Source organism: Chelonoidis abingdonii, chromosome 14, assembly GCF_003597395.2.
Source record: "Chelonoidis abingdonii isolate Lonesome George chromosome 14, CheloAbing_2.0, whole genome shotgun sequence".
Lineage (NCBI taxonomy): Eukaryota > Metazoa > Chordata > Testudines > Testudinidae > Chelonoidis > Chelonoidis abingdonii.
In genome coordinates, this window is record NC_133782.1 from 10,867,020 (window position 1) to 10,886,497 (window position 19,478).

Here is a 19,478-nt window from a genome sequence, read left to right on the forward strand (position 1 = left end):
TTCATGCAATCATATTGTTCTTGATAGGTGAATAGAAAATTTTTCCTGTTTTATATTTACTAGCAAAAGACATTTGCAGTTGATCAGTTGTATTTCTATTGTATAATTCAGGGAAAGATGTCACGGCAGAATGGCAGAGTTATACTGCATCTGGTGGGTATCCCTAGATTACCTGACCTTCCCACATTCACCCCATGGTGCATTTGAATTTTTAAAAAACAAACCCTAATAACTACCACATTCTTAGTGTCATTGTGACCTTCAAGTTTAATTTTTATCAAAACAAAATAAGTTAAGTATATAAAGGAACATATTTTTTTAAAAATATACAAATAAGTCAGTTGTATCATTCTTATCAACATTCAACAAACAAATAGTATTTTAGGTACTATATCTGGCATATTCAACAAAAATATGCAATTACAATATGCAACTTACATGGCCATCCAGTCCCCCAGTGTTCATACCTTTCATGCTTCTTAACTTCCCAAAACAGGAACTTCATGTCCAGATTTGCTAGACTTTAGTATAAACCTTCTCAGTTTAATACACTAATTGACCATCTCATATCCCTGTTCCATACATGGAAATTCCATTGAAATTAAGAAAAGGTTTGCATAAAGTTTATTTACAGAATGGGGCCTCACTAGTCTCTGACCTATAAGCTTAATGGGCATAATTCTGATTTCATATACACTCCTGAAAATCGGGAACTAACTCTTCTAAAGTATATGGAATTAATGCTAGTGTTATAAAACCAGCATATAAGAAGTGAGATCAGAATAAGGTCCCACGGTTTCACAGAAGTAAAAGAGGAAGATAGATAATGCTCATTTTTATTAAAGCAATACTTCCATTGTTTCATGAAATCATGATCCCAAATCCTGTAGGAACCCTACTGAAATCTCTCTGATTTTGGAAAAGAATATCGTAGTATTTTATAGGGAACAAATTAAGATTTTGTAGGTTATTCTTTAATCTATGTCCTTTACTGCTGAAGAAGAAAAAATCCTGCTAACTCCATTAACCTTTTTCAACACAACAGCACTAGCATTTATAATTAGAAATCAGTATAACACTCTGATCATGATATCAATTTCCCTAACAGTAAAATATATACCAACATAATTTGATGCTAAATAAAAACTCTCTGCAGGCAAATTGGAACTATGGTCACTTTCATAATGCATATGAGTGTAAAGGGATGACAGAGCTTAGCATTTGGTTCCATTTATGTGTATCCACAGAAGGGTTGTCATTCTGGCACTTCTCATTCACTTCTTACAATATGCATATGTTTCTCTGACATACATAGATAGTACACTAGACCTATTTATGACTATGACCCACACAGGCTCACTTGTGCATGACTGCATGATTATTCTTTCCTTAAAGTACATGCAATTATGAATATCACATGAAAGTTAATCCATAATTCATATCCATGTATATGAGTCCAAATTATACAAAAACTCATAGCAAAGTTAAGTATAAAATTTGATTCTAGTACAGCAGTGCAATGATTTCAGACTTTCTCTGTAAGTTTAAACTAGCTTTCTAGTGAATGGTAAGTGTATCTGGTATTTTACTGACTGAAGATGTTTTCACTTAAACAAAGTAAATTTTGGGTTTCAGAGCAGAAGTTGATTTACGTGACAATAGTGCTGCAAATGCCCTGATGTCAAACCCTAGAAAAAATCCATCTCATGTCAACTTTAACTTATTTGCAGAGGTTTGGAGGGAAAGGCAAAACTTTTCATTTGGGCTAAACTTCAGAACAATAAAACAAAACATTGTAACTTGCTTGCAGAGCACAATCCGAAAAACAGAATCAGAGAAAATCTGTTAAAAATCTCATTACAAAGAAACATTGACATTACCTATTTACACCCCAATTTTTCAAAGTAGAGCCAAAGAATAAAATATTTCAGTAGATCTCGGCAGAAAAGGCACAAAACACAAAGCAGGGCATGCTTGTGTCATTTTGTCACAAAGAAGCATTGATCATTGTACAACATGGGAAAAGTCAGTATTGGTGTGACATCTCACAATATCATAGATATCTGGGGGATACACACATAACATATGTACATACATACATAACTTCCAGCAAAGCTGGAAATAATCACTAAAAAGGGAGCAAAGGGAAGAAAATATATCCAGTGGTTTGTTACAATCTACACCTCAATTTATGCATTAAGGAGGCTGATTGCTGTTTTATCATTATTGGTAAACAAATACACTGCAGTGTCTTTTTAATACAGTCTTTGTGAGCTGGGGATTGTGGGTGTTATGTGGGACTGATGAGGCTTAGTGGAGTTGGGAACCACCTTGTGCATTTAAATATGTAATTTAACTGCTTCCTTGCTCCATACAAAAGCATTAAAATATGTAAAAGAAGCCTGAGTCCTTTCAAAGAAGAACTGTTTTCTTAGACGAGAATTTTGCCTAAACTGTGCAGGAATGGCTATTCTGATGTTAAGGTGCTTCAAAAAGTAGATCAATGATCTGCAATTTCCATTTCGCTCTATAATGTACCATCATACATCCATCTGCCATGGCAGTGTCCTGTTTGCTATATTTCTATAACTAGCCTGTCTTCATCATCACTGCTTGTGTCATCGTATTCCACTCGGGTTTGTTTCCTTATCATCTCTAAACCTCTTTTTTTGTATGTTTTGGAAGGTGTTTCAGAGCTAGCTGTGGACTCTGTGGGACTGAAGGGAAATGAGGGCTCTTTAAAAGTATTAGTGCCAGTTTTATTAAGTCTTCCATGGCCATCTGATTGTAAGTAGGCTCCATTCTTGTCCATGCATCCATGAGGACTGTTATCAGAAGAGTTTATCCCCTGTATATTAGCTGTGCTAGGTAAGCCAGTACTTGTGATTGATGTCTCAGGAAGGGTGTTTACCTTTGATCCCAATAAAGCTGAACACACAGTTTTGGAACTAGGAGTAAGTTTCTCCTTCAGAGATGAGTATGAATTTCCTTCCATTGGATGTTCCTCCTTTCCTGAGGTCTGGACCAATGGGTATAATGCAGCAAAACTTTGACCTTGTGACTCTAAACTGAGTATATTTTTGTGGTCAGCTTTTGGCCATAAGGAAAAAGGAGCAGTAACCTCTGAACCCATACTCACATGCTGGCAGCATGTGCCTGTGCCTACTAAATCAAAAGGAAAAGACCAAAAAGAGGACTCCACAGGGTCAGAATGAGCATTTGGTGATGGCTCCACTGGAAATGATTTCTGAAGTATGAGAGGTTGAGTCACTAAACAGCAGATGTCCAGGTCACTGTTGGTTTGTCGCATGGCTGCTTTAGCTGATGATGAACATGAGTATGTTACCATAGGTAATCCTGGAGTTGCATTAAGGTTCTGAATAAAGAGATTGCCTCTTGAGTGTTTCTTGACTGGTCTAGTAACATCCTGCAGCAGATAGGGGTTGGGGAGAGAGGATCGGGAAGGAAATGAATTTCAACTTACATTAAAAGTTTCAATCCAAAGCAATGTCATCCTTTGTAAAGAGAATGAAATAACAATTATGTTGACTATATCCATGCGACTATAAGACTGTATATATCTGGTGTAACTCTGTTGAGATCAACTGAGTTATACAGGCATAAATGTGATCCTTCATCTCTACAACTGTGATTATATTTGCTTTCCTTTTTGTCATAACTCCAAGAAAAAGTAGTCTGGGAGCTGACCCTGTTTGTGAGCAGCCGGTCAAGAAGAGCTCAGCCCCTAGTTGGTCCTTCAGCACTTGCACCAGGAAATTGTCCCCTACACTTTCCAAAAACATCCTGGATTGTCTGTGCACCACTGTATTGCTCTCCCAGCAGATATCAGGGTGATTGAAGTCCCCCATGAGAACCAGGGCCTGTGATCTAGTAACTTCTGTTAGTTGCTGGAAGAAAGCAACTGAGGAGCATTTGAAGAATTAGATTCCTAAATATGATAACTAATTTTCATAACAATGTAATTTTACAATAGTAATTATACTAATATATTCAAAACTCATATAGTAGCTGTGACAATGAGAGAAATACTATTTCAAGTTACACTATTTTCACTGCAAAAATATTCTAAATTCAATTATTTTGAATGTTTTTGCAGCCACGTTACCTTACCATCTTTGCAGCATTTGTGAAAACACAAAATCCGAGAACCAAATAAATGGACAAAATTAAACTGCAGAAGCTTTCAAATAACAATAGGGTGAAACTGAAGTTTTCTAAAATCAGTGTCATCTACTGTGTATTTAACAAGTATTCATAGGTGAATTACACGTAAAACACCTACTTTTCCATCCAGTTTGCCTTTTTGTGTGAAGCTGATTGAATGCCCAGCTGGTGAAAATATTCCTGAGTTATTTTTGTGATTCCTGTCTTCTTTCTTCTGATTATTCCCTTTGGACGCTGGCTTGTCTGAGGTGGGGCAAGATAGCTCCTCTTGCTGCGGGAGATAATTGTCTATTGGGGAAAAGAAGATGTAGAGAGATTTTTAAGGTTGATACAGTGCTCAATGAGTTTTCCATAAACCTTTTTTTTTTCTTATCTGTGGACAGACTTTTACTTCTTAAATTGTTGTATCAAATTAATTCTGAACATGATTTATCCTAACGTACTTTAACCTCTGGATTCCTTGCAAACTGTGTTCTATAGCAGCTGTGTTGAATGGTTGCTATCTGCTGTTCAAGCTGAGTGACTTTTCATGAATATTCCTGTGTGATTACGTCTTCAACCCTTCTTTTCAATTAACATTCTTGTGTGCAAAATTTTGTATGTACATATCTTCATGGGAAGCAACTTAAAGGTGGCATTCTCATGAATACCACTGAAGCAAATTTGCAGTTGGGATTCCAATAAATGATCTTAAATACTTTTTTCTTCAGAATTTGCTTATCTTTCTATCCTTCATGTATCTTTATACAAAATTTTAAATGATAGAGGCCTGGAGGGGCAATGAGAGAGAAGGGTGGAAGGAGATGTATTAATAAGAGAAAGGGAGTAGGAAAAAAACTTAGGGAAGAAATGTTAATGAGATACAAAACTGCAAGTCAAGGGAATGGCCAGAAAGTATCTGAACTTCAAATTTCAGAATGGAAAATGGACAGAACTAGAAGGACCTAGTACAGTTAAGTTGCTTTTCCACATTGCAGTGGCAAGTAGTATTTGGAGTGTTGTTGTACCTCTATTGGTTGCAGGCGATCAGACAAACAAGCTGGGTGATCTTTTATTGGACCAACTTCTGTTGGTGAGAGACAGGATTTCAAGCTTACACAAAGCTCTTCCTCAGGTAGTACTGGCAGAATCTATCATAAGAATCAGCTCAGCTCTTCTATATTGCAACTATACCAGCTCATGTCTCCAAGGTTACTGGCATTAAGTAGCTAACTAATTAGATAAATGGAGAGGATCACGGGGAGGTTACACAAATAGTCAAAAAAGACAGCAAAAGATTCTTCTGTTGATTGGAATTATATGATGATTCACCTTTTATTGCACTACACACCGCTGCTATGTGTTATTGCTGATCACAAAAGAGAGAACTCGGTAGAGCTGGCTGGAAGTTGGAATTCCTTCCTGCAAGAAGTTTCCAATTTTTGAAAAAATGTTTTGTCCCAAGTCGTGATGAAAACTCAAATTGAATGTTTTTCACAGAAAGGGATTTCTAGAAAAACTCAATTTTGGGAAAAACAACAGTGGAATTTCTCAACTTGCTGGCAGCCTGCCTGGAAGGCTCTTGTAAACTTTGTTTTCAGAAAGTGAGCTTGACAAGAGCCTTCCAGGTGGGCTGCCAGAGAGGCAGAGCACTGGGGTGCTCAGCCCTGGCCTAGGGGGAGACCAGGAAGCTGAGCACAGAGCTCTCAGCCACTGGCAGCGGCAAAGGCTGAGAGTTGGGGAGGCAGAGTCTCAGCGCTCAGCCTCTGGCAGATTACCTGCAAGGCTCTTGTCAATTTCGTTTTATGCCTGCAGGGAGAAAATGAAATTGACAAGACCTTGAAGAAGATAGTGGGGAGCCATCATTTTGGAGTTCTGAATCTGTGAAAAGGGCATTTTCAGTTACAGAAAACACTTGACCTGTTCTATAAATTGGTGAAATAGTTGTGTTGTGTTGGGTGGATTTACCCCAAGCTGTGGCCTCACAAGATCAAGCTAATGTTTGCTATCAGCCACTTAAAATCTACGTAGCTATTAATAATGTTACAATTAACAGCTCTTTTCATGGTCTTGTGATTAAAACACAGAGTAGGGAGTCAGAAGTTCTGCATTGTATTCCTGGCTCTGCTGCTGCACTGTTAGATCTTGGTAAAGTCACTTCACTTCTCTGCACCTCATCACCTTTTCCATCAATATAATGGTGATAATTGTACTTCACTACCTCACTTGAGTATTATAGGCCTAAATCTTAATATTTGCAAAGCATTATGAGATCCCTGATGGAAGGAACTCTAGAAGGACAATGTATTATTTATTTATCATTTATTTTCAAAGCCCTGTAGAAACTAATTAATCTTAGTCTTAATGAAAGTCTCTGTTCTCTAATTTTCATATGTTCTGCTCTTTTGATGCTCAGGGATATTCCAACAGTCACATGCTTTTTGTATATTTCACATCTGCTGATCAGAACAGTTATTTAAAAGGAACAAAACAATGTTTTAAAATGTTTTACTACAGATCACTCTGTTTACCTGCCAACGTGTCATACATCAATCTCATAAACTTCCCTGATTTCAGCATCATGGTCAACACTAATTTCCTATTACAAATGAGACATACACCTACTTATCACAAATAATGCCCCAGATTTTCAGCCCTGTGCGCTATACTTAGATATGGATTTTGTGCCTGAACAAGATACCACCCAGGCAGTAGACCCACAAGGCACAATTCCTCCATGCCTGTTGTGCTGAGACTATAATTTTGCTTGGTCTTAGGCAAAGGTGCACATGGGAGATGCAGGCCTTTACCCCTTGCATGGCTGTGTAAGATGAGGGAACAGTCTAACCATGAATAGAGAGAGATTGGCTCATTTATAATAAGAGGCTCTCTCTATGTTTATGTTCAGTTTCCATGTGCAGATTTTCTTCTATCAAAACCTTGTCTCTGCTCCCATTCTTTCTGTGTTCATAAATAGTATTTGACTTGTGAGGAATCATGCCCAGAATCTGCAGTGCGCTCATCCATAAAATTCAGCACAGAATGCCAGCAAATTTCTGGAGTCATCTCTTTACTTTAGAAACATATGTCACTTAAACCATAATACAGAAGCTAATAAAACCTTTCAATCCACGTTTTTATTCATTTGAATAGGTACTACAAGGTTAAGTTATTCTGCAATACAATTACAGAATTTTTTAGCAGAAAAGCAGAAATGTTTACAAATATTTTTATTGCAAAATATAACTGCAGCACAGCAAATAAGCTATAAATCTGCTGTGACAACAATTTGACATGACTGAGTCTAATAACAGAATTAGTGATTTTTTTCTACTATATTTGAGTTTTACAGTTTCTTTATCTCCTATATATTGATATATACAATTTTTATTTTATTTACAACTTGATAATTTAGAGTACTTTATTTACAGTTTACTGAGCCCAGATGTTGCTGGCAGCAGGGCTGGTGATTTAAGAGGTAGCACTCTTCTGAACCAATACTGAAGTTCTGAACCAGGATGCTGAGCTCCCAAAGGCCCCTTTTTCAGATCAAAAGTAAAATCAAGGTTCATGTTATCACTAAACAGGTTGATGTGTTCCACTCCAGAAGTGGCTTCATTCAGGTTCTTTCTGTATCTCACAGTGTATTAAGAAACTGAATTATTAATTTTTGTCAAGCACTTCAAATGAACAGTGACATAGAAGAACAAAGTTATTATGTTCATTTATTAATCATTTGAACTATCATACATTCCTTTATTTCAGGAATAACAGAATAAAACTGACAGTTATAAATTATTGTAAAAATATAAACTTACTGTGTATTTGAGGATACCACTAACTCTTGTGCAGTCCACCCCATGAAGATTTGCAGACTACTTGGGCACTTCCATGAAGGATAGCTATACCTAGTGACTCAGAGATCAGATCTGTCTAATTAGTTGTTCCAGTCATCAGGAGATGGGTGGCAGTGAAAGGACACCCACTGTCTACCACTGTACCTGTTCTATTGACACAGTATTTTTTTCCTAGGGCTGGCGCCAGGCTGGTTTATTGTCATATAACATATTCTCCCAGTATCTAACCCTGCCAGCTTCTCTTACAAAGGCACATGCAGTTGGGGATTTTTGTAGCCATATATGAAACATTATATGTACCAGATAAATTGGTTTATATTAAAAATTAATCAAAGAATATTACACACTTGCAAACATGAATAGGCGAGTTACCTTGCAAATTTGATGCAGGAGGGTGGCATTTCTCACATCGATTAAGGCTATTGTCTGTGTGGAGCAGCTGATGCTTTTTCAGAGAATCTAGTGTCCTGTTTGGAAGCCAGTGTTGCTTGCTCAGCCTGTTAGTTTTCAACTGAGTATATCCGTGCATGTGGTTCCCTTTGGACCTGCATTGTAAAATATACCATTTGCAGTGAAAACACAAACAGGTATGTTGTAAGTAGTTGCTATTTAAAAGTAGCACCAGTAATGTAATATCACAACTTCAGTGGAATTCCACTTGGGCTGAAACTGGTCTATAGAAGGCATGACTATAATGAAAAAAGGAAATGTTACTTTTATGTATGCCACAAAAAATTAGAGAGTCGTAGTAACAATGGGCAAAATCATGAAGTTCTTAGTTTTACTGGAGTTGGTGGAAGCTTTGGCTAAGTAGGACTATGTAAAAATTGAGTACAGACTTCAAAATCTGGTCCATCAAGAGGAAAAGTTTGTGTACCCTGCAGGAAATCCACAGATTTTTGCAGCCAGGCAAGATATCAAAACAAGATCATACCTCAAAGGCCAGCGTCACACAAGGACACCTGTACTTGTACTTGTCTGCAAGTGGCCTCTGGCTCAATTTCTTATGTGCTACAGTTTGCTTATCACTACTAAAGAACATAAGTATTTCAAGGACTTAAATCAAGGAGTCTGAGTTCTCTGGTTTTTGCTATAAAGTGACAAAAGCCTATTAGTTAAGTTTACACATCAGAAGATGTCTCCTTTGGGATGCTGATGAAGAAATACTTGTCTAGCTTACAAAACGTGACAGCACCTCACATCTGTGTGAGTTATAATGGGTGGGACTTTCAAATGTACCTTAGAAAGTCACTGAAAGTCAATAGGAGGCGTGGTCTTAAATCACTTAAGGTTTGTCTACACTGTAGTAAAACACCCAGGGCTGGCCCATCTCAACTGGCTCAGGCTGCCGGGCTATAAAATTGCACTGTAGATGTTTGGGCTCAGAAGAATCTCAGCGGCTGGGCTTGCGTGGGACTCAGGATCAAGAACAAGACTTCGTAAGTGCCAGATTTTTAGCCAGCCCCTAGATTTACATGCACATTTCCATGTGTAAAAACAAACTTGCATTTGTGTGCCTGGTTTGGGCAGCTAGCTCCCTAAATGTGTTTTCCATGCATTCAAATGACTATCTGCCATGTAAAAGGAGGGCATTCAGGTATTTTTTGAAAAATATGTGCACAGATTCAGAAGTAAGGACCTAAAGGAATGTGACTAGACTATTTAGATGGCACAGGTCAGCTCTTAGTTCTCTATTTTTATTCTTCTCTCCTTGGCTGCAGCTTAAGCAAATATATGGTCCCATTTTTGCTTGTCTCGAAGGCATTTGGCTCATTGAGCTGCTTTCTCTATGCTCAGCCTGTTTTTTGCTTAACAAGTGAAATCTTTTTTTCAGAATCACTGGGCCTCAGATGAGATAATTTGGCCCATGTATGACAGTCCCATATGGCTGTCTGAAGGCAGATTTGGCTTAGACTACTGATTTAAAGCCCAGTCCTGGAGATCTGAGGCAGGCAAAATTCCCATTGACTGAGTAGAGACTAAAGGTTTGAGGCCATGTTTTCTAAATTGTTTTTAACAGCTTATTTGAGAATTAAATACATTCTATATACATCAAAATAGCTAAAGAATTAGGTGATGGGAAAGAGAAATGAGAGAGAGAGAAAACACACAAAACCCAGCAAATTCTTTCCAACCACCATGATCTAGCTAGTCCACAGTTTGTGGAATTATAGAGGCAGAAGAGACCCACAGCTGCACTCTTGGCATAAATTCATTAGACCGTTGTTTTATCTGTCAGAAATACAACATAATTTTTAGTTTCAATTCTGGTCTAAATTCATGCTTTTTTCTTTTTAATTCATCAATATAGAGACCTGCTTCTTGTCACTTAAGAGGGTTAGTGGGTTTTTTTAAAATCCTTTCCTTTTTTTTACCATGTTACGATTGTTCAAGAGGCATGAACTAGGAAAAAAAAACATGTGTGACAATGTACAGTGCTACAGGAAAGCTTTGCTGCACTAATAATTCATTTCCTCTAAAACAGAAAAGTGTGTGATAAACAGGAACTGAAAACAGTCACATGGAAGTTTCTGAAAATGTGTATGGGGGGGCAGGGGATTGCCAGGAAAAGAAACGACAAGTAGAAAGAGGGCAGTTTAGCCCTGAGGGTCCGATCTTGTAATTCTGTTAAAGTCAATAGAGATTTTGCCTGTTTCAGGAGAGCAGAATTGAGCACTTTAAGCCCTGAGCTTTGTGTGGACAGACCCTTACTTATACATAGGGCCCACTAATTTTAATTCAGTGAGGTTTTCCACAGTTTCAGGTCTCTGCCTGCACAGAGCATATTACAGGACAGATACAGTCACATTAATGGCAGTAGTTTAGCTGATAGCAAAGCTTGGTCATCAAACATACACTGACACAAATCAGGATGGGGACATGCATTCAAATTAGATCCAGATTAGATGTGGCCCTACTGGAGAAAAATTAAGTTGGCCGCCTTTGCCTCAGAGCCTTTGACTCATTCCTCTCAAATAAGCATCAGTTAACACTACTGGAAAATCCTCATGCCTGCAATTTATATCTTCTTATATCCTTCTGTTGGATGCTCCTCCAGTTACTACCCTTTCATTACGCCTTCAATACATGTAAAACACCAACAGACCCTGATTGTCAGTGGGTGAGATCGAACCTGGGACCTCCTCTGGAGCTTAGTGCATGAGCCTTTACTGCATGAGCTAAAAGCCAGGTGGCAGTTAATTAAGGCTCTAGGGCAAACTCATTAATCTCCCTCTCTAAGTGGTTTCCATGCCACTAGATGGGACAGAACACCACATCGAAGAGGTGTGTGGGTTACACGTTATATCTATTCAGATTCATTGATGCTGGCTTGTCGTTTTATTGAGGTGTCACTATCATCACTTCTGATTATGTCTCACTGTCTTTATAGTGTTCACTACCCAATTTATTCAGGATAGTCTTATTCTTCATGGGCAAATTTAAATTTAGTGTGCAAGCAGACACTGAAGTTTTTGGAGCTGTACCCACTTACTCTAGAGTTAAATTTGTCTCCCAGTCACCAACCTGGGCTTCCTTAGCACAGCAGCAAATCTTGTTCTAAATGCTGTGTGAAAAGATCTTTTCTTGATCCAGAAGAGAAATTCTCTTGTCCCTATTTACAGTAACCAGGAATGCTTGGGCTTAATGCAGTTTGACCAAGATTATCAGATCACATGGCTTTTGACTATGCAATTGCTTTATGGGTGACATCTGTCAAGAGCAAAAAAACTGGGATACCACAAAAACAGCAAGTAAGACCTAAATAATAATACAGTTCTTCATAGTTCTGCATTGTACTTCATCTGCAATAGAGAACTAAAGATTCAATAGTTGGGTCCCTCTAGCAAAAAGAATGTTGATTCTTTTGTTCCTTCTTGAAATTATAAACTTCAAACGACTGTGAGCATTAATTGACAAGGTTTCCCTCTACCTCTGACATATTTGTGATGTGCCTAGAAAGCTTTGCACTTTCTTTATAAAATAACATAATTTTTAAAATGATCATGCATTTTCACAGAGCATCATGCTGCTCTGTTTTGGTAAGTCAGCATTCTGGGGGCACCGGTCTAGTTTCTGAATCTTATACCTATCTTAGTAAAATACCACCTATATTGGATGAGGTTGAAAACAACATTCTTTACCATTTTTGGTTGATTTTCATTTTTTTCTGTTTATGGCTCCTCTTGGATTTATTTGTTGTGAATTTTTTCCTTCTGCAAAATATTTCTTTCTTCTCTCGCTCTGAAATATTTTCTGAAGCTCCACTTCCTCCAGCCTTTGAACTGTACTGCTGAGAATAGTGAGAAAATTATACTTGTGCATTTCAAAGCACATGAACATTTCTGAGTGAGTTACAGAAATTAACTGATTAGATTAATAGAATGTTATCAAATAGTGTAAATCCTAAATTTTACAGCATCATAATGATCTTTGGTAACAAATTCCTTCTGTATTTAAAAAAGTATTTATATGCTGTGTGTTTAAACTCATCACTACCTGTATATTACCCATAAAATTAAAAATAAAACAAATTTAATATTTTTCTGGGCCCATGCAAAAATAATGTACGTGCTCTAGTACTGTCCTGCTGGGTGTGAGGTTGACTTTAACCTTACAAATTCTTCCAAGAGCTGCACACCTCTTGAACTGACTAGTTACACTTAAACTAAAAATATCCTTCAAAATCTTTAAAACATTTTATAAAGTATGAACACAAGTGTCTCTGTTAAGATTTGAGTCCATCCTCATGAAAGATTTTCACTATTACTTCAAGTGTAAAGCAAAACAGGTTCTGGTACAGGGTATGTCCTTTTTACTTGTTTGTAAAGCACTCAGCACAATGGGTCCCTTGTTGTAATACAAATAATAATTTTAAATGAAAACAGAAAAAAGCACACGCTGGAATATAGGAATCCAAAGACTATAAAATTCAACGTACGATCAAGTTAAAGCTTTTCTGGCTAAGCAAATTTTATGGCCAAATTTCCATGCAAAAGGACATGCTTATTTTCATAAAATATGCAAGTCCTGTGCACAAAGTGAGTGGCTATGTGCAGTTTTTATATGTACTTGTATATTTTATATCTACAGTCACCTGGGTGTGCCCACGCATGCATATTTTGGGAGAACAATTTAGGCACTTTTTTGTTAAAGTAGGTTAATTTGAGGCCCTCAATAATCTGGGACAGAATAGGATTTATATGCATGCTGGAATAATATGTCCCTTAACCTTCACTTTCCTATTCTTTCTAATTAATGAGTATGCTTGGGGAACTGTGCCCGTGTTCTGAAATAGGGAATACAATTCACGACATTACCTTCTGTGGCTGTTCTCCCTGTGAAAAGGATGAAACTAGTGTTTTTAAATTCCTAGTGGTGTGGCCATAGGGCACAGTCTTGCTGATATTTTTCACTTCGATAAAAGAAAAGTCACATTTTGACAATGTGCCTTCACTATCAGATTTTTTCTTGCAGATGTGCAAGGAAGAGTAAGCAGAGTCAGCCTTCTCCTTTTGCTCAGCAGGTAGAGGAAGGCTTCTGGTTAAACAACACCAAGTTAATTGAGGCTCAGCATTTAGTGATGGGAAGGAACCCTTTGTGCTCGAGATCCTTGAGTTTCCCGAGAGACAAGTCAAACTGATTTGGGACAGTGCAGGGAGTTCCTTATGTTGAGTACTGAGGGTGTGGCAATAAACTGTGCCAAAGGAATGGCAAAAATAATTGGAATTGTCCATTGAACGAACAGAATACTGTAAATCCTGTGACCCTGGTGAAGTGTCCTTAAGGATGCCTGAAGAGCTACCATCTGTGTCCCATCCCAGGCTTTTCTGTTCCATGTCCCCACTAGAGGTTGCCCCTTTGCCTGATGAAGATGTCATCATTAAAGAGTTATTTCTTGAATGAAGGTGGTGTAAGACCTGATTCTCTCCTTTGATGTCTGCAGATATGAAAAAGCCACCTGTATACATAGAAGTAAAGCATACTTTCTTCCCTGTGGTTTGTGCAGAGCAAACAGCTGTACTTATCCACTTCTCGTCTGCTTGCATTCGATCACTTAAGTTATCTTTATCCTCCGTCTCTTTCCAGGTGTCTTTCATTATTTCCTTCTGCCTGCAGCTTTGGTTCTGAAAGCTGTCAATTATCTTGGATGTGATATTAGTTGTTGTTGAGTTGACTGGTGAACAAGGTACCAGAGCCTTCCAGTTTCTATGTACACCCCATCTTAGCCCTACTGCTCTGGCCTGGTGTCTCAGTTCAAATTCTAATGGGGACAAAAACACAGCACTGGAATCAGCACTGACTGTCCTACTGTTGATAGTGCAGGAAGTTTTGGTTATCGGAACTGGTAGAGAAACATCAGGCATGCTCTCCTGCCCTGGTTCCACTAAAAGTGACAGGTCTGTAGTACTCTCTTCTTGCGGTAATTTAAGGATGTACTTTGGAGAAAATGCATTTTTCTTTAGAGGTGGAGTTACCTGACCAAGCTCCAGATTTTGAGTAGTGGAAGATATACCAGCATCATCACCACTATGAAGTGGCACTCTTGCTCCTGCTGTCACAGGACATGTTTTGGCTCCTGTATCTGTCACCTTACTTAAGGCAAAAGAACTACAATTATCTTTCTTTAACTCAGGCACCAGAAATTCAGAAAGTGAAGCTTTTGAGATCTTTGTTGATTGTGGAAGAAAGTTAACAGTATTATCACTATAATATATGGGTTCTATGTGGAGTTTCATGGTTTTCTCATATTCCATGCCTTCAGCACTGCTGATTGATTCATTAATGTCTATGCTTGAATTCTGCTTTCCTTCTTTAGCTGACTGTTTAACTAATGCTGGGGAGATGGCATGTACGCTATAACAGTCTATCAATTTCACTGTTTCACCTACTGTATTATTTTCACTGCTGGGGCTGGAACTGGATTTTAAAGCTGTATTATCTCCACTCTTCAGCTCATCGACTTTCGGTTTTTTTCTCTCTGATGGTAGCTTTTGGAATTCCTGTGTAGATTCACCACTGCTGCAATTGTGTGCCCTTACAGCCATCTGTGCATGTTGAGAAGTTTCTTTACTACTGTGGTTTTCTCCATCACTTTTTAAAATATTTTCACTATCTAATACGAGGGTATTTGATTCGCTCCCAGGACATGACTCTTCCAATTGACTATTATGCATTTGCAGACTATCAGTGTTCAGCAAGTTAGAGTTTAATTGACTAGCTCTCTGCTTAAGCTGAAGCCTCATTCCCTGACTGCTTACAGCTAGTAACATATTGTTGCCACCTGTATATTTATCTGAACTATGTTTGTTGCTGCAGCCATGTTTTGGGGAAGTTCTGCTTATTACACTCTGTTCACCAGCATTTATTGAATGTGCTGTTTCCATTAGGTCTGTAAATCTGCCTGCATTCTCTTTTGCGGAAACCCCGTGCAGTAAATGATCACCAATGGGACAGGTTTTTGATTCCACAGGGTTTAATTCTGTTGTAGGAATGGTCAGAGGGGAGGAAAGATTCCCACTTAAAGAGCTCCTACCATCTTTTGGCTGAATAACCCCCCCATCACTGGCTGCTTCCTTTGGATCAGGGGAGAAGCCTATATTGTCTGTTGCCTTTTCCCCCCTTTGATTCAGTTTCTTGGCAGTTTGACTGCTTTTCAGTTTTTGGTAGATTTTCTTGAATGTTTCATCACCATACATCTGCCATTTTTCCTGAGAGAACATTTTTAATTTCCTTTGAGTTGACTTCTTACATTTAGCGTTCACTCCTTCTCCTCCAGCTCCAGGCTTTTTAGTTTCTTTCATCTTCTCAGAAGGAGAATAATAATAGACTGCGTTACTTAGTGGCAAATCATCCACTGCTGTTTGTCTGACAAGTGCACGGGGATGGCTGTTAGGAAAATCCACTGAACTTGTAGCAAGGTTGTTGCTATGCAACAAGATAGAAGAGCTAGTATTCAGGGGTAGCCTAGTGAGAGATGGTAGTTTTGAGCTACCCACTCTGTCGTGTGCCATTCTTGTGCTCTCTACAAATGGCAAAGAGTTGCTTCTTGTAACAGGCACACAGTCTATTGTTGTCGAGAATTGTGAGGGGACTGAATGAAAAAACAATGGCTTGGATTTTTCTATGGGTGTAAAGGTAGATTTTGCGGAACAAAGGGAAAGATTCTTTTTCCTGTTGACATCAAGAGATCTGATGTCAAAATGGAAGGAGTCTTTGTATGTGTAAGGCATTGGCAGATCAATACTGCCCTGCTTGGAAAGCACTGTTTTTCTGGGTCTAACATTGTCTAATTGGGTGTCATCCACCACAGCTTTGTTATGAGAGATCAGTTTTGAGATATGCTCTTCCAGCTTCTTTTTCTCTAGCATCAAGGCTGTTGCTTTCTCAGCTGAATCCAGTTTTGCACTACTTCCTGCCGTGCACCTTAAGCCACTGAAGGCAGTTTCATTTTCTAGCTCGGTGCTTTGTTCACAAAGACTATGCAGGGGGCTGGAGGTCAACATCTGTTGTTCTATACTATCAGAGCGTGACAGATATCCAGAATCAGTGCTCTCACACTTCTTTAGCTTATAGTCAGATAGTTTGCAGTCCCATTGCTTATCTGAATAAGTTGCTTGTTGCCTTTGCAATTGAATATGTTTGTTTGCTGTTGAGAATCTTTGTTCCTGTATCATCTTTCTCTGGTGTAGACTGTCTGGCAAAACTACTGGGGAAGATAGGTTTTGGGGCTCTTGCATTGGTTCTCTTTCAGAGGCACCCTGACTTGCCTCTGGCCAATAGGAATCGTCAATTGTTATCTTCTGACTTTCTGATGTAAGCGATAAAGCATTCAGTGTTGGCAGTGAAATAATGGATGGAAATTTCTTAGTGTCCACTGTGGTATTAGTCTCTGAAATTATTTGTTCAGTCCCTGCCCCCTGCTTCTCACAGATATTGTTGTCTCGTTTTGCACCCTGGTATGACATGATGCTGTCTGTTGCCTTCTCATTCTCCTCTAATATGCCACTGTTGTCAGAGCCTGAGGGCAGCTTGGTATTGTTGACGTGTGTTTGGGTTCTTCTGTGTTTATATAAATTGCTTTGAGTTTTAAATGCAATACCACAGGTGGTGCAGGGAAAGGGCCTCTCCCCTGTGTGTGAGCGAATATGTTTCTCCAGGACACTTGGCTTCAAGCAATCTCGTCCGCAGTGTTTACAAATGTACTTCCTGGCATTTTTGTATTTCCCTGGGCTTCCAATAGGTGCATTTGGACAGGAACTTGATGGTAAAACTGGTGAACTAACTAGGTTTAATGTCAAAGTTTGCCCTGCTTGTTTCTGAGCAACTGGCTGAGGCTGATCTATCCTCTCTGAATGCAGAAGTGGATTTAGGATTAAAGGCATATTACTGCTGTCTAGATTTATGCTGCTTCCACCAGCTGCTAACTGGTTGTTTGACTGATAGCATCCTGACTGGATAGGATGATACAGTGGTATGGTAAGGGCTTTCAGGTATATAGTCTGAGGCAGGGCTTGTTCCTGCTGAAAAATCACAGGACTCTGTCTTATACTTGATGAACCCTGTGCAGCCTGAAGAGATGAAACTTTAACTGGTTGATCAGCTAGTGCAACTGTGGAATGGGGTTGCCTCTGTGCCTCCATTTCAAAGGTTGTATGTTATCCAGTTCAGTTATCTATGGAAAACAAATATAACATATAGTTATGTTGGAAATGATAAACCTTGATTTTCTTCAGCTGTTTATAAATTCGGCATCTACTGTACTAGAAGATGCACAATTTAATTATATTTCTATAAGGTCTTCCATACTGAAGAATATCAAAACTTTTTACACAAACTTTACAGGTAGAGGAATCATTTTATTCACCACTAAAATAGTGTCACCTCTGGTTTGTTAGATGGAAGCTAATAAAACACAGGAACATTACACAAACGTTTAGCATAGCACAAAGAAGACTACTGCTAAAGACTGCTCTTAAAATCTGTTCTGAAGTAGTAGTCAGATATTAAAAATCTTAGTCTTCAGACTGACATCAAAGCACTTTCATAATATTGGAAATGGCACAGGATAGGATACAGTGTATAGTACAGTAATCTAGAATAACTTTGAATTAGTTTGATGATATTTCTTTGTCCAAATTATTTTCTCGCTGAGCAGCTTTCAGTGCTCCCAAAGATTCATGATCAACTTATTTTCAATGAACAGTCTGCTTAATAAAATACAATGTTAAACTTTGTAGGCCAAGTCTTCATCAGAACACTCTTGTTCCCGCTTGATTTACACATGTACAACTGCCAGCATGTCACAAGTGCACAGTTGCACGCACAACTACACTTTTGAAGATCACAGTCTTCAGAAAAAAAATAACAAAGCTTGGACATTAAATCAGTTATAAAATATAAATGATTGTAATTAATGCAGTAACTAAAGGATACAAATATGCCCTGTTTAAAATAAAGCACATGCCTAATGAAGCTTTGACAAGAGGCAGTGTAGCCTGTTATTTAGAACAGCAGATTGGGAATCAGAACTTCTGTATTGTATTCTCCACTCCTCTGTTTATCTGTGCTGTGACCCTAATCACACCAGGCCTGATAGTGCCCACTGACATCACTGATATGTTTTCCATTTACTTTAATGGGTATTCTATTAGAACCTTAGTGCCTAAGTTTACTCATCTGTAAAATGGATTTAACAATTAATTACTCACAAACTTCACACAGGTGTTGAGAAGTAGGGCTTTGAGATTTTCAGATGGAAGATGCTATAAAACTGACAAATTCATTTTTATATATATATAATCAGTCTCAATATAGTTTTAAATAAATAAACTCTAATTTGTTGACACCATATACCATGTTAGTTCTTTTGAAACTAATCTGGAAGCCACTGAAGTTTGAAAAAAAAAACAAAATCATAAAACGCTACATTAAACTCTAACAAGAATTGAGTGTGAGCCACACAATCCCATGTCTTAATACCCCTACCATTTTGGAAAGTTCATATCCAACTCTGATTACAGCCAGGTCCCTCTCTAATTGTAACAAGTCTCTGTTTCTAATGTAAACATTCCTAAAAGAGAGCTGGTGTCCAGATCTACTCTCCAGTGTGAGACAATACAAAGTAATGGAGGCATTGCAGTTTAATCTGCATTTGCTACTTTTAACTACAGCTGATGCAGACAAGCCACAATTACAAGAAAATTTGCACAGATAGTTATTAAAGACTCACTGCTACAAACAATGAGTGTTCTGCATGGCCACATTTTATGACCTTGTTTAAGTGAGGCTGAAGACACTGTCAGAATTAAACAAGGAATGAAAAGGTGAAAACAAAATGAAACTGCAGATTTAAAAGGTTCCTTTTTTTTACTATCCAGATTTACATACATAAAAGATATAACAGATGTTAGCGGTCACACTGTTGTAGGCAAAAAGTGGAGATAGCTTACAAAGTTG

General features: G+C 38.2%; 1 protein-coding gene across 3 annotated transcripts in view; it reads right to left on the reverse strand.

The window, feature by feature from the left end:
• Window positions 1-247: 247 nt before the first annotated feature.
• Window positions 248-19,478, reverse strand: part of ZNF831 (zinc finger protein 831) — a 32,169-nt gene continuing 12,938 nt past the window's right edge. For 2 of the 3 annotated variants that reach the window (XM_032782622.2, XM_032782621.2), the window contains exons 2-6: window positions 13,340-17,694; window positions 12,164-12,312; window positions 8,394-8,566; window positions 4,304-4,473; window positions 248-3,427 (exon numbers count right to left, since the gene is read on the reverse strand). In XM_032782622.2, the coding sequence (XP_032638513.1) occupies window positions 2,576-3,427; window positions 4,304-4,473; window positions 8,394-8,566; window positions 12,164-12,312; window positions 13,340-17,662 (5,667 nt within the window). In that variant the 5' untranslated portion in view covers window positions 17,663-17,694 and the 3' untranslated portion in view covers window positions 248-2,575. The remainder of the gene's footprint in view (window positions 3,428-4,303; window positions 4,474-8,393; window positions 8,567-12,163; window positions 12,313-13,339; window positions 17,695-19,478) is intronic. The other variant, XM_032782624.2, reaches the window with a different exon arrangement.